The following is a 15,310-nucleotide window of genomic DNA, read 5'->3' on the forward strand; positions in this document are numbered from 1 at the left end:
TCTGTCTTTCCTTGGAATGACTGAAATCACATGCGACCAAAACCTACTAATCCCAAATCATTGACCTTCCAATGAGCACAAAAACCAAACACCCTCTCACTCCATTCTCTTATTCTCCATCACCATCATCATCTAAACATATACTCTAATCTAGGGTTCTTATTCACTCACCTCACTTTTCATCTCTCAATGTAAAAAACAAAACAATTTCACATTCACATTCAACATTTCATCCATGTACTCAACCAACTTAACTGGGTTCCTTTTAGCTGTAATTTCCAGTGCTTTCATTGGCTCCAGTTTCATCATCAAGAAAAAGGGTCTTCAACGTGCAAGCCGCAATGGCCCTCGTGCCAGTTACTTCTATAATTTTCTTATCTTTCTACTATTTTTCTTACTTTTTCTATATTCCTCATCTATTATAATCTTCTATTGTAGGTGTTGGAGGCTATGGTTATCTTCTTCAGCCTCTTTGGTGGGTTGGAATGATTACTAGTTAGTACATCACTATCACTATCACTATCTCTTTATTATCATTCATTCCATTTATTGTTTTGTTGCCTTAATTATGTTCTTTTTGTTCCTCAAAATTGACTCAATTGTTATGCATAAGAATAAGCAATCTTAACAATTTTTTGTCCAAAATAGGAAAAAATACATTATATTTAATCGGGTCTAGGTTTGGTTTCAGAAGTTAGCTCAATCGACATTTAGATTGTGTAAGTTTTCAGGACTATGGGCAAGTACGAGTTCAAATATTAGTCAAATCAATATTTAGAGTACGGGACAATCCTTACCCGACACAACCATTCACCCCTAATACACACGAGCACAAATTATTGAAGTTGTTATTGAAATGAAGAGATTTAAGGATCTAGGTGATGGAAAAATAAAGACACATGAACCAAAAGGGTGTTGATCACGTGGGTGGGCAGTGATAGCAGTTAAGTACTATATAGGAGTATTTATGTAAAGTATGTTGTAGCTGTGACACAACCAATGCTAGTGGTTCTTCCCTTAACTCCAAAATGTCCCACTGAACAAAACAGCTGTATCTGTGGAGAGAGCAGATATATGAGTGAATTAAAAATTGACTTAATTTTGGTATGTTTTAATTGTTGTCTTTAGTTGAGTGAGGTGGCTACCATGACCGATAAGGCGATACCATATGTCATGCATGCTAATTGTTGATGTGACTAATTATGGTGTTGATTAAAACTGGTTAAAAATGTAATTGAGTTAACTTTCAAGGACCAAGAACATAATTGAGTCTATTGTTTGTCTTTGTTGTTACTTTGTTGATTTTGACCATACTTGGTATAGTGATTGTTGGAGAGATAGCCAATTTTGTCGCGTATATATATGCCCCTGCGGTGCTTGTTACCCCCCTTGGTGCTTTGAGTATTATTGTTAGGTAAATTTTCTAATTTTTAATTCTTTGAGTAAACTCTGGTTTTAGTCCCTGAATTTTTAACTTTATAAGGACGGGTCATGTTTGTCCTTGAAAAGTTTAAGAGATTATCATACTAGTCGCTCATGTCAACTATTTTGTTCAGTCTAATTGATCCTCACGTTGGAACCATTTTGACTTAAATATTACAATTTCAGATACTACTATGTTAATTTCCTATAATCAGGGAGTAACATGACCTATGCTTACACTTTTAGGGGACAAAACTATGATCAGTTTACCCCTTTGTTTTTAATTCCAAGTTTCGGTTCAGCCTGATCTACTAGTTTTTTTTAATTACACTTTCCCGCTTTTGTTGAAATGGCTAGCGCTGTCTTAGCACATTTCATGTTGAAGGAGAAGCTTCAGAAAATGGGCATACTTGGGTGTTTTCTATGTATTGTGGGATCCATTGTGATTGTTCTCCATGCACCCCAGGAAAGGGCTCTTAATTCAGTACAAGAAATATGGCAATTGGCTATTCAACCAGGTATATATTATATATGCTGCTAATGCTTTGTTTTCATTGTTTGTGGCTGTGTCATCACCGGATTTTTAATTGTTACTGATGTTTGTTTTGGCATCCAGCATTCATCTTGTACACGGCTTCAATAATGGCTGTAACACTGTTTTTGATTCTGTATTGTGCTCCCCGCTATGGTCATACTAATATTTTTGTGTATATTGGAATATGCTCTATAATTGGATCCTTGACTGTAAGTGATTCTTCCTACTTAATTCACCTTGTACGTTCCAACAGTTTAGGAAATTTTATACCAAGGTAGCTCAACTTTTTGTTTTACACTTTTGATTAAAATATCTTGTATGTCAGGTCATGAGTGTAAAAGCTATTGGCATTGCTATAAAGCTTACATTAGAGGGATCAAACCAGGGTGTCTACTTTCAGACATGGATTTTTGCCACAGTTGCTGTTTCGTGCATCATTACTCAACTAAATTACCTTAATATGGTCAGTGTCACTCAATTTCTTATGTGAAAAATGATTTTTAGCATTTTAAATAAAAAGTTAGATCCTTAATTTATCTTCCATTTAGAAGAAACGATGTAGCTCCTAGGTGTTGCCTTTATATTATGTGTCATCTGGTTGTATTTAGCTTGAGGAAGCATTTTAGTTTGCAGAAGTTATTATGCTTCTGTAGCATTCGTTCTGTTTTTCTTTTCTTTTGTCTCTATCTATTATCATGCTTGCATTTGTTTCCATTCCATGTGCCTATTGAAGTTTACGTCTAAAGTAAATTACATATTAAAGAAATGTTTTGGAGGCTATAAGCTAATCTACATGTTCAAGATATAAGCCTGTAGTCCAGATAACATCCATCTAATGCTTGATCTACACCTCCAGAAGTGATAATCTGGAAATCATGATTCCATAATTTTGGTTTACAAGTGTTTTTTACATGCCTTTTAGCTTTTCAGTTGTCAACTTTTACTTGTTAGTTGGTCTTCAATCTGGGATTCTTTGTTGACAAACTCTTGCATGGTTGCAGGCATTGGATAATTTTAACACAGCAGTTGTTTCTCCGATCTACTATGCTTTGTTCACATCTTTTACAATATTAGCTAGCGCGATTATGTTTAAGGTTGGTATTTTATTGAAACGAAATGACAAGTTCATGCAAGGAGACACCTTATTAATCATGTTCTCAACCATCTTTTGTAATCTTACCTCGACTTTTCTTATTAGGACTATTCTGGTCAAAGTATAAGCAGTATTACATCAGAGCTATGTGGATTCATCACTGTTTTATCTGGAACGACTATATTGCACTGTACAAGAGAGCCAGATCAACCAGTTAGTACAGGTAATGCCTCATGCACTTTAGTTAGTACAGGTAAGCTCCTCATGATTATTCATGCCTTTGTATTGAGCTGCAATCGAAGGCTTTGTCAGTATTGCTTAGCTTAAGCCACACAATGGTATGTTTGCACTTAGGGCTAAAATATGACGTGAGTTTTAGCTAATGTGAGAAATTTTGTCATATTTTTTTCTAGACTACTTGCTGCATTTTTATATATGATTAGCCATGCCATAAGATAATTGATGGTTTCTTTTCTGTGTCAAGTATTAGAGTAAAATGGGCAACTATAATATGGGAAGAATTGTGATTTTTTAATTATATAACCATCTAAAAAATATCCAGGATAACCCTTTATTAAACTTGAACATTAATTTGAATTGCCTACATGTCGATGATTGGTGAGAAAAGTTGGGTCGGTGTCCTGACCCATTTGGGAACAGAATTTTTTGCATATCAGTAATAGAAAATTTCCTTGAAATCACTGAGCAAAACACCAAGGAGAAGCCAAAAAATCAATCTTATCCAGTGATGAAGAAAGGGAAAATAAACAACAACAACAACAACCAAGTCTTGCACACTTGGTCGGGCTCATTTCTGTCTACCCAAACTCAATATAAAGCATCATAAACTGGACATGGTTATTACCTCTTTATTCCAGTCAACCTTTAAAATCATGAGAAACCAGTCCACCGTGAGAGGGCATCCCTAGTTTTTCCAAACTAATTTTCACTAGAGTAATACCAATATAGTAAAATGGGGAATTGTCTGGTATAGGCTGGATAGCATAAATGAGGAAATTTATGCGCTGTCTGAGCAAAACAACTACTAAGATACAGAAGTACAATCTTGAATCGTTCAAGCATTGAGCAATCATATACTTAGTGAGTGATGAGGAATTAACTATTCGGTAGTAATATCTATATGGTTATGTGCTGAACCATTGAAAATGGGGAATTGGGATAATTGATTTCTAAGCCTTTTTCCCAAGATTTTCCCTTTTCCTCTCTAAGCAAATAGGTTCTTTGAATAGTTTCTTCGGTTTTCCATATAGGTCTTCTGCATTTTATTAAGCATGTTTATTTATTATAAAACTAGGGCCAAGCTTGTATTGACCACTTCTTTATTGAATGCTTTCCGTTGTGCTAAAGTAGATTATTACTTAATATTAAGTAAGCTCAAGTAAATCTTTTTTTCCTTCAGTTCTGCATAATGGATATTCCTCTCTTGAATACTTCTATGCGGTCGAGGGCTTTTCTTAAATTGTTATTCTATGATTCACTTGCCAAACTTAAATACAAACATTTTTAACCCTTCAGAAAGCACTTGAGATCATAGCATGAGTTCTGTTAGAAAATATGGATATACTTGAAGAGGAATGTAAAAAATATATTTGGATACTTGAATAAAGGGGGCATAATCAATATTCAGGACAGACTAGGATTTCTTAACACAACTACATATGTGTTGACAGCCAGGGTCGAATTTGTTTGCTACTTTCTAGTTATGTTTATGTTGAGAGACTAATGCTATTTCGGAAAGTTCATATTTCCCCCTTCCCTTCCAGACAAACAGCGAAAATATTGACTAATCATTCTCCATGTGCAGATTTACATAGTCCACTCTCTCCAAAAGTATCATGGTATATCCAAGGCAATGGTGAATCTCGGAAGCAGAAGGAGGAAGATGGGTCGTCCTTTAATTTAATCACAGTTATACGGCAAGACCATTTCAAGTGATACAGGAGTCGTAAACTAGAAAGTAGATCCATCCAATGCGCGGCCATCGAGTTATAGGGTTTTGCCCCATTGCTTATTTGGTTTAGAAAGTATTCAAGACTCTATCATATTGTGCAGGCTAAGAGGAGAAACAGTGCTTCCTTTCTTTGGAGGTTTTTGTTCACTGGTAGCATGTGAAATGAAAGGCTTGAGTACTATCACTTGAAGTTCGAGGAGTGTTTTCTCTTCCGGTCTGCATCATCATCATTTAGTGTGCATTATTTTTGACTCTGTTGTATTCCTTTCCATGATTTTTTTTGGGGTTCCCCTTGTACTCCTCCCAGGTTCTTAGTTGCTTTCTTGGAACAATTAAGAATACTTCCTGATTCTGGTGTTGGCCAGATAGTGGGAGCTATTCCATGTATATTGGTCAGTGTAATTATTCATTCAGATTTGTGAAATTATTGGTAGGATATTATCTTCCATTTTTTTGGATGGGTCGGTTATCCGTCCGAATGGATACAACCATGAATATCTAATGGATGGACTTGAATCTATCTATTATTAAAACTATTTATTGATTATATCCATTTAAATTTATTAACTTATCGGATGATTGTGAATAATTTTATCACCTCTTCTAATATATAGTATATGGGAGAAAGCATGTTAATTATTTCCATGAAATGAAGTGTGCATTTCCATAAATTTTAGAAAAGAAAAGAATGTTTTCACAGTTTTCATTCTTCTTTATTTCATTAGATGCACAATTGGTCTTGCCTTGACCTTAAACATTCGTTCCATTTGTGCTACTCCCATATGTTGATTTGCACAATGTTTTTCCCTACAACAACCAGCACCTTAAGCTGCTTCTTAAACACACAAGTATCAGGTTCAAGGCGACAGAATGAGCATGGTTTGACACTATAGAACCCATTGTTCTCCTTGAAACTAAGTATCTATCATGCCCTTCAAACTCTATGGATTGAATGATGTTATAATGCTTTATCATAAAAAACTAGCAAGATTCTCATATACACTAAAACATCAAATGTTTAATTCCTATTAGTGACACTTCCTGGAAGGGGTAATCATACACTTAAAAAATGATAAGTTCCTTAGTCATTGGTGGCGAGGGATATTGTTTATAAAAAAACAGCCCCATGATGTGGTGGAAAAATCTTATCTCTTAGCATTGTGAAATACCATGGAATGAATGGAAGGGAAATAAATAATTGTGAAGCATGGAGTCAGAGATTAGATGTGAGGATGAGGGCAAACAAGAGAGATGAGTCACATAATGAGAGACCAATTGAAACATAGATATAGGGAAAGAAAATTGAAAGTTTGAATTAAAATATATGGGAAGAGCTTATCTTAGATATACTTTCCAATTCAATTTGTGAAAGATTTATATTCTAAAATATTCCTAAGAAGAAGTCCTTTGCAACATATGTATCTGGGAATAGTCCAATTTTTAATTACTGTAAATATCAATAAAGTTACCATCATGTGGCTGTAGTTTAGTGGTAAGAATTCCACGTTGTGGCCGTGGAGACCTGGGCTCGAATCCCAGCAGCCACACTTTTGCTAGTTTTGAAAATAGTTTTTTCCAATATGTTTTATTGTGAATAAAAGTAAAATGCTGCTCTCAACCAGTGTTATAAAAATCAGTTAAAACCAGTCTCAATACCGGTACGGTAATTATACCGGTCATGTAATCATACCGGTTAAAATCGGTCATATCGGCCAGTTTTCAATTGATCCGCACCGGTCATATCGGCCAATTTTTATTTAAAATTAATTTTTTAATGAAATTGAAAAAAATATTGATTTTTTATTGATTTTTCAACATTAATAATAATACATCAAATTTTTATATCTAATTTCGCCGGTATGCGGTTTAATTAGTGAACCACTGATTGAACCGCTATACCAGTACCCTAACTGGTTTGATGGCCGGTATAGTATTAATAACACTGCTCTCAACCATATCTTCTTATAACTATCTCTTCTTCATTTTCATCCTCAACTTTCACAATTCTCCTATTCCTCTTTTTTTCTATTTTTCCAAAACATAAAAATATAATCAAATCTAGCGTTGAACTGAGATTAAGCACAATACTGCTTCCTCCAGGAAATTAGAGGAGTGTGTGCATCATATAAAGTGGATCCTGGGACCACATTTCAACATTTTGTTCACATGTTTGATGTTTCTCAAAGTTAAGCGAAAAATAACAGAAATCAAGAACATTTTAGTATTTGTATCATTACTACTATGTTAGCATTGTGGGATCAAAACACACATGATCTATAATAGGCATCTCATCAAACACTACTCGTGCAAAAGGAATCATATATACATTTCATCGAACAACGTCTGTGCAAAAGAGATACATGCAAAAATTTCACCGCCAATAGGCATTTAATCGAATAACAACGAAAGCTTACCTCATAAAAAAGGAATATCCAATTTGGTCATAAAGAAAGACCCTACTCCAGGATATGAACTCTCTTTAAATCAAACTCAAGTCCCTTTTGCCATTGTCATGTGCCCTTGTTCGATAGGAATGGCATAACAACCAAAAGGGTTATCATTTTACTTTGAAAGTAAATTCTCAAAAATTGAAAAACCCAAGAAGTGGACCCATAAAATTTGAAATGCAAGTCAAGTAGGTCCTTTTTATGATCAAATTAGTCTCGTTAGATGTTTGTAAAACATGTTAAAAAGGACTAGTATTGTCTACATTTGAAATTTTGTACCACTTTGGATTTTTCAAGTTTTGAAGGATCAAACTGATAAGATCAAAAAAACATGAAGGGCTGAAATGAATATTTACTTTTTACTTTATTCAAGGGCCTGTAACAACATTGGCTATATGCAAAAGTAAGCCAGATAATCTGCTGAGGCTTTTATGAGATGCTGTTTGTTGAGGTATCTGCTTATGAACTGAAGAAATTGGAGCATGGGTTTGAAGAATGTGAGAAAGGCACTGCAAGGCATTGACCTACTAAGCTCTTGGTCCTAAATGGGATTGCAGTTGAGGCATGGAGTAATCACTTCCAAGCGCGGACAATTGAAAAAGAAGGGATGGGGGTAATGTCATTGAGAAGATAGACAAGTCATAATTGCAAAATTGTCACCACTTCATTTCTTCCGGGTACATTTACAAATTGAGTTTTGGAAAAAAAAAAAAATCAGAATCATTAAATACACTTGTAAGAAGATAAGCATTCTCTTACAATTTTTTTCCCATCCAAAATCCAACTAAAAAATAGTGGCTAAAATACTATGAATGTCTTTCCATTTTCTATATTTCCTGAAATATTGCATATATTTTCTAGAAGTGAAAAAACATTAATCAGCCAAACATTTTCTAGTGTTGTTTTCATTTTTTTAAAATGGAAATAGAAAATGATCTACCCTTAGTTTTCCTAAAGCGACAGGCAATGAAAGATGTCATTCAAAACATATGGAAGATGTCATTCATATGAATCCTGATTCCCCTTATTGGTTTTCTGCAATGTTTCAAAATCAGACCAATGCTCCTTTTCTTCTACATTGATGCCCAGAAACATCTCCTTAGAAACCCAGATAATAAAGTCCTAAGAAATGTACAATATTTAGCAAATCAAGTCTCACACGAAATGCAGAATCACCTTGCATGCACATGAGAAGAACAAAATGATTTTAAAAAATACTGACAAAGAATAACTAGAAGTACAACCCTTCTCAGTCCTAACAAGTAAACCTCTAGCATAGAATGGATTAGACTCCAACTTGAAGATTTAATGGAAATAATTAGCATTTCAAAACTGCAACAGCCAGTCAAGAGTCTTATAGCTACACCATTATGACAAGTTGACAGCATGACATGCAGATTTAAATGTTACATCAAGAATGATATTTAAAATGTTTGGCTTTCCGCTTTGACAAAAAAGTTAATCGAAGTTGTCACTCAGGAATCATGATCAGAGAAATAAAAGCATCACTTCAAGCAACAACATAGTGTTAAGTGAAACCCCTTTGCTTCATAAGGCTGCAATTCATGTAGCCTGCCAAATAATGGATATCATATAGGCATCAATTATGGTTGCAGTGCAAAATTGCAAACAGGAATACCTGTTTGATTATAAAAATCAATTACCTTCACTAAAAAGGTTCCTCCATTGCTGTATAAAGCATAAATATAGGAAAAACCTCATGAACTTTTAAAGTTGGGAGAGCCGATGACATTCAAGGGTGTCTTTGCCTGACTACTCTTTGCACTACCGGATGCCTGGCCAGCAGCGCCCTTGGCATTCGCTGCCTCCGTTGCTACTATTGATTTCTTAATCTGCCAAGAATACAAAACCAAAATAAACAAGTACATGACATAAGAATCATCATCATAAAAAAGACAATAATAATAACAACAAAGCTATATGTTTACCGAACAGCAGTAAAGAAAATAAAACATGTGCATCACAAACACCTCATGGATAGAATATAGCTACCAGAATAAGAGGAAGGGAGACTAAAACTTACAGATGCAAGACGTTCCTTATGAATATCACTTACAGGCTGCAAAACCATCACAAAGCACACAGAAGTCAAGAATATTAAACTCAAAAGAAGATTGACAAATGAATAAAAAAAATCATACAAATGTAACAGACTCTGATAATTGTTACCTGTCTTCTGTAGCTTTTAATCTCATCACCGCCAAATCCAGGAAGGGTCATATTCCAATTTTTCTCTATAAAGATGCACATGTAGATTTAAGTATGAAATGTGCTAAACTAAAATCTATGCATGGAGATTTTCTGTTAACTAACCAAGATGTAAAAGGATGTCTTTTGCTTCCAAAGTTGTGGATTTCCGATGTTTGGCCAGTGAACATCCAGACCTGGTTATCTATTTAAGGATACAGAAAAGAATGGTCATTATTGAAAACAATATAACATGGGTATTAAGAAAAAAGGCATCATCATAAAATGATAATCTGAAAAAAGATCGAGTAACTGTGAATTTAGTTCATTCCTACACAGATTAAATCCTAACCAGAAAATACAAAATAATTCAGTAGGAAAAGAAATCATAAAACAATCCTATACATATTACTTGGGGCTTAAATTATCAAATAACCACTGCAACAAAAACAATTATAATCACTAAATACAATAAAAATCATCTTCATAACAAATATGTCCTTTTATATATTTAAAAAATGAGGGTGAGCCTCAACACAATGGTAAGGTTGTTGGTCACAGGTTCAAATTCTGAAAATAGTATCTCCGCTTATGAGGACAAGACTACGTACATCTACCCTCCCCAGACCCCACTAAATGAGAGCCTCGTGCACCGGGCTACCCTCTTTTTAATATATTAAAAAATAACAAAACATTTCATTAAAAGCAAATCCAAACTGTAGTCTATTCAAATATTTCAGACAAGGGTCATTCCATTATTACTATGAATTGAGATAACCAAGGTTGTCAAAAGCGTGAGTTGAATGGTCGAATCACAATTCAACACTTTTCATGGTGAAAAACAACTCAACATGGGGGGGGTGGTTCAAGGGCGGAGCGTCGAATCGCAGAATTGCAACGTGTTTTCGCTTTGGAGAATACAACTTCAGCGAATAGGAATTTCGGGTTTTCGACCCAATTTGTGGCCCTATCAGCTTCACCCGCTCCTACCGCTTCACCGCTCCTTCATCTCGTCGCAGCCTCACTGTTCTTTCAAGAACTTAATTATACACTGGTGACATTTTTAAACCTCTGGGGACTTATTTAGAGACACAAATCTTACAGAACCAGACTGCTGACACACTAATCTCTGGATGATTGAGTTGATGGTTTACTGTTATATAAAAAATACAGCAGAAATAGATTGAGTTTGAATTGATAATCACTTATAAATTTATAAATATAGGTTTCAGACTGTCAGCAGTAACAATTACTGATATACAATATATACCACAAGAGTCAGAATCACACAATACCAATGTACAAGCAGCAAAAGAAGAATGTTGCAGAAATCAGAAAAATGTCAGAAGGGTCTCGAGATGTGCTTCTCAACTTTCAGATTCAGATTAAAAGGCAGGAGAAACAAAAAGACATGACACACAAATTATACTACAGGTGGATGTACAAAAATACAGTAACTCACAGTTCAAGACTTGAAGTAATAAATGAGAAAGTGAGAAACGGATTTAGAGAAAAACCAATATATAATAATTCAAAACAAAATGATTAAAAAAATTCATCAAGTTGCAAAAACAAGAAAAGTCTAGGCACGTTGAGCACAATAAAACTAAATGAAAACACTCACGGACTCAAAAAAGCTTTCTGCAATATCCACCAGAACATCTGCAACTTCAGGATCCAACTTCTGCGCTGGATCAACCTGCCAATGAAGAAGAAATGAAAATACCGGATGAAATTTGACAATCTCACAGGACCATGGTAAAATTCTCAAATGAGAAATGTCCTATGCTATACTGCATTCTATAACCAGAGGCAAATAGCAACTCATCCATCATGTCTAAAATCTAAATGAAAGTAGAGCTATATTTTTGCATAACAATGTAGTTTTAGGTTTTAGCAATGCATATGAATGAGGAATAGGGTAAACCTGTTTATACATTTGATAAAAGAATTCTAGTAAGTTCAGATTGATACACCTAGTACATGGTCCACAACTTGGATGTCTACAATTAATAAAAGCTTAAGGAGAAAAGAAATTCTTTTTGCAATGATGGGTAAATATTAATCATAATAATAAACAACAATGAAAGCAGAATCAATACATAGCACACACCTCCAATATATTAGGTAAAAGAGATCAAAAGGATCATCAAACCTACAGAGAAAACATAAACTTACACCTAGTTATTAGTAGCCGGAAAATGTTACTCAATTACAGTTGTACACTTTTCTCACACTCTTCTCAAACACTACATTATTTCAACTGAAGGTAATTATTAAATTAGTGCATTATTAAGAAAAAGAGATTCATATTCTTTAAAATAAACAAGACCCAAGTGTGAGAAAAAAGTGTGCAAGAACACCACTACTATTTATTACCAGTAGTCCAAATTACTAGCTACTAGGTGAAAACTAGAAGTCAAGTTTGCCCAACATTTACAAATTTATAATATTATAATCTTATTAAGTTATCATGTTTGTTATATTATACATTATTGTGGACAAAAACTAACATGCATTTGCACAATTTTAGACACGTGAGGAAACATACTTGACTAAACTGAGAAACCCTTGTGAAAAAGATTTATGATAATAATTATACCAAGTTACCATGTATCTAGTAACATGACCTTCAAAAATGGAAGAGTAAAACAAGTATAGAAAGAGAACTTCTATCCCAAGAAAAAAGTACAGTAAGAGAACAGAGTTATTAACAGTAGAGACCTTTAGGACCTTCACCAAGAATGCCACAAAATCTGAATAAAACCAAAATTACAGACTAAAGCAGCAGTTATACCGGCCCAATTATACATTGATACGATACTTTGAGCCAAAGAACAAACAGTTCAATACAACTTCTACGACAAACCATGCGGCCTAAAAGCTAACTCCGAGTTAGTAGTCAGCTTTTTGGTGTTTATAACCCATGATCTGATCCCTTTACATGTCTCATATGGGACTTGGAATATCGGCAAATAGCATGAATGAGCCTCAGGACGGAACCTTTGAATATCAAAAGCTCACTTAGAATGGGAGCTAAGAAAAATTGTAACTGCAAGCTCTATGCATTTTAACCTACTGCAAAACTTAATATTAGGAAGTCCCTACGGGAGACCTTCAGCATTCCTACTTGGACTCAAATCTAGAGAGTACCAGCCATGTTTATGCAAATAACAAGGAAAGAACTACTGTAGTCTGTAGAACACAAGGAAGTAGGGTGGCTCACCTGATGGACAAGCTCATGGATACTTCTTTTGCTAAGAATACTGTTAGAAGATTCATCAGTATCTGCATTTGGTAATTTACTGTGAATCCCTGTTTGAACTGCGCTAGATTGTGCGGCCACAAGAGATGAAGGTTTCTGATTTCCTGACCCTTGTATCCTCGTAACCTGCTGCTGGTGAGGCACGTGTATAGCTGCCCTTGATGATGGAACCTGCTGTCCAAAATGTTCCTGTGATTGATTAGATGGCAAAGGTTGCTTCTGCTGGGATGCTGTTGGCGTAGGCTGCTGCTGCTGAGAAATAATATGTGACCTTTGCTGCATGGATTGTGGGTTCAATTGCTGCCTATAAGAAGAGGAAGGCAAAGGAGGCTTCCCTTGTGGCCCAGATGATAACCATGGCTGGTTAAGTGACTGCATACTTTGTGATGCACTTGGAGATGGTGGAACAGGCGATCCTACTGATGAATTTCTTACAAGTCCATGCCCTTGGAAACTCTAAAAAACGTAAAAAATATATATATATAATATTATGAAGTTGCCTACACTTCCCCCCTCAAATATGTATGCTTGAAGACAAAGCACAAGCAAGACATCATGTCACATATAAACTGAGCAAATCTCTTAAATAATAGTAGCTGAAAATATCAAATGCTCAGTATATTTACATACGAATTGCAATGATGCAGCATAGATTATAAGCTTCTGAAAATTAAATAAAATTAACTTGTATTATGCATTGCTAATCCTGAACTTGGGAAAACTATCCATGCAGAACAAAAAGCTGCTATCTGGAAAGAGAGTAGTGCCCTTAACAACTTCAGAATGTTTTTTATGAAGGAGTTTGAAAAGAAAAAAAGAGGGAGGGGGGGATTTTCCGTTTGAAGTAAACATTGTCCTTATTTGATAATATCTTCAAATGAGAAGAATAGTTTAAGAGATTATTATGTAACATTCTAATCACCACTGATTCAATTTTTATAAAAAAATCTATAACTCTCAATTTTAAACTAAAAACTAACCCTCCCTTTCCTTTCCCTCCATCAAAATTTCCATGTAAAACTTGATAGTTGATACACTATTCATTATATTCAACCAGATAACTTTTGGTTTTCTAGTCTTATATGAAAGGCATAAGTGTGCATAATTCAAAATATAATTCAGTAATTTTTGGAAGCACTCTAAACTTGCTTTTAAACACACCCTACAACCGCTACAATGTACAGCCCATTAACACTAACCCTCTAAAAAAGCCATGCAGAAATCAGTGAAATCCATAATCGAGAGGCACACAACTATATTCATAACATTCACTTTTAGTTGGTATTTGACACGCAGCTAGAACAGGGCAAAAGAGTGTTCTATTCTCTTTGATTTCACCCTTTCAGACTTTTTAACCCACATTTCTTGTTCCATTCTATTTATACAATAAGCCAAACATTAAACAGAACCTATATGCTATGTTGTTAAGGTGTTCGTGTTCCATATCAAACAAACAAGTTTATCAAATGCTAAATCGAGGCTATAGTAGACAGAGAGTAACAAATCAAACCCAAACACAAATACTAACTTGTGAAGGAGTAGACTGATTATTTTGGGCCGATAAGGGCGGTCTAATAGATGATTGAACAGGTCTCTGTTGATGAGCAGGCATCCCACCAGGCCGCATCTGAGAACTCGAACCCGCAGATCCTAACATCCCCATTCCTTGCATAGGCGCTTTCACCTAATCACACATTGATTCAAAAATTAAACCTTCATTAAATTCAATTCAATTCTACCATCAAAATGTTCAAACACTTTCTAAAAAAATTGTTAACCTGAGAGGTGTTAGAACTGGAAGGGGATTCAGTGACATTAACTCCAGTTCGATTCAACGAACCGAAATGTTGATGCTGACCAAATGATGAAGAAAACGTAGGGGAGGGGCTCTGGTGATGAGTGGGGACACCGATTGCCATGCCGCCTCTGGGAGCGGCACCGCCAGGGATCGATGAGGCGGTGGAAGGAGCGGAGGAGAAATGATGGAAATGGGACTGTTGCTGGAGCTGGTGGTGGGACGGTTGTTGTTGCGGCGGCGGGAGGGTTCGATTGAATGAGGAAGGCGGAGGGCGAGGGGCTGGTGCCGGGGGTCTGGAGATTGAGGCCTGGGTCTGGGGTTGGAGTGGATTAGGGTTCCGGATAGGGTTTGGGTTTGGGGAAGAATGGAGTGAGGAAGAGATGGGAGGGAGAGAAGGTGATGATTGTGGTTGCTGTAGTGGTGGTTGTTGTGGTGGTTGTGAGGGTTCAGTGGCATTTTGAGCGGTGGTGCTACTCGACGGAGGTTGAGGATCCATGGAGGTAGGTACACAGACAGCTTCAGTGAGTTTCAAAATTATTCAATGTTTATTTTTTATAATAATAATCTATA

The 15,310-nt window shown here is 35.5% G+C and overlaps 2 protein-coding genes and 1 non-coding gene across 9 annotated transcripts; 2 read left to right on the forward strand and 1 right to left on the reverse strand.

The window, feature by feature from the left end:
• LOC109328004 (probable magnesium transporter NIPA6) lies at positions 1-5,475 on the forward strand. Of its 3 annotated transcripts, none has more exons than XM_019561227.1 (9): positions 1-356; positions 439-495; positions 1,324-1,414; positions 1,780-1,940; positions 2,039-2,166; positions 2,283-2,420; positions 2,959-3,051; positions 3,156-3,273; positions 4,876-5,475. In XM_019561227.1, the coding sequence occupies exons 1-9, from the start codon at positions 236-238 to the stop codon at positions 5,004-5,006; spliced, it is 1,038 nt and encodes a 345-aa protein (XP_019416772.1). In that variant the 5' UTR covers positions 1-235; the 3' UTR covers positions 5,007-5,475. The 3 variants fall into 3 exon arrangements, with proteins under 3 accessions (XP_019416772.1, XP_019416773.1, XP_019416774.1); XM_019561228.1 differs by having other exon boundaries at positions 439-475; XM_019561229.1 differs by lacking the exon at positions 1,324-1,414 and having other exon boundaries at positions 308-356.
• Positions 6,498-6,569, forward strand: TRNAH-GUG. Its single transcript has one exon. It is a non-coding gene; the product is annotated as a tRNA-His (tRNA).
• Positions 8,451-15,310, reverse strand: LOC109328486 (transcription initiation factor TFIID subunit 12-like). 5 transcript variants are annotated; one of them, XR_002105442.1, is made up of 9 exons: positions 14,721-15,310; positions 14,471-14,626; positions 12,904-13,398; positions 11,302-11,376; positions 9,804-9,882; positions 9,660-9,724; positions 9,514-9,549; positions 9,134-9,322; positions 8,451-8,539 (listed from the first exon to the last, which is right to left on the reverse strand). XR_002105442.1 is itself a non-coding variant. In XM_019561970.1 (8 exons), exons 1-8 carry the CDS (start codon positions 15,234-15,236, stop codon positions 9,188-9,190), a joined length of 1,557 nt encoding a protein of 518 aa, XP_019417515.1. In that variant the 5' UTR covers positions 15,237-15,310; the 3' UTR covers positions 8,675-9,187. The 5 variants fall into 5 exon arrangements, 1 of the variants encoding a protein (XP_019417515.1); XR_002105444.1 differs by having other exon boundaries at positions 8,451-8,567; XR_002105443.1 differs by having other exon boundaries at positions 8,451-8,591.

Source organism: Lupinus angustifolius, chromosome LG15 (assembly GCF_001865875.1).
Source record: "Lupinus angustifolius cultivar Tanjil chromosome LG15, LupAngTanjil_v1.0, whole genome shotgun sequence".
In the NCBI taxonomy this organism is placed as follows: domain Eukaryota; kingdom Viridiplantae; phylum Streptophyta; class Magnoliopsida; order Fabales; family Fabaceae; genus Lupinus; species Lupinus angustifolius.

What these genes read in the sequence shown, in the direction of transcription:
- LOC109328004 (XM_019561227.1), top strand. Translation starts at nt 236, where the DNA reads ATGTACTCAACCAACTTAACTGGGTTCCTTTTAGCTGTAATTTCCAGT. An exon ending in GTGGGTTGGAATGATTACTA is followed by an intron (nt 496 to 1,323) that starts GTTAGTACATCA and finishes TACTTGGTATAG; the next exon opens with TGATTGTTGGAGAGATAGCC. An exon ending in AACTAAATTACCTTAATATG is followed by an intron (nt 2,421 to 2,958) that starts GTCAGTGTCACT and finishes GCATGGTTGCAG; the next exon opens with GCATTGGATAATTTTAACAC.
- LOC109328486 (XM_019561970.1), bottom strand. Translation starts at nt 15,236, where the DNA reads ATGGATCCTCAACCTCCGTCGAGTAGCACCACCGCTCAAAATGCCACT. An exon ending in CAGAAAGCTTTTTTGAGTCC is followed by an intron (nt 9,883 to 11,301) that starts GTGAGTGTTTTC and finishes ATCCTTAAATAG; the next exon opens with ATAACCAGGTCTGGATGTTC. An exon ending in TTAAAAGCTACAGAAGACAG is followed by an intron (nt 9,550 to 9,659) that starts GTAACAATTATC and finishes ATGGTTTTGCAG; the next exon opens with CCTGTAAGTGATATTCATAA.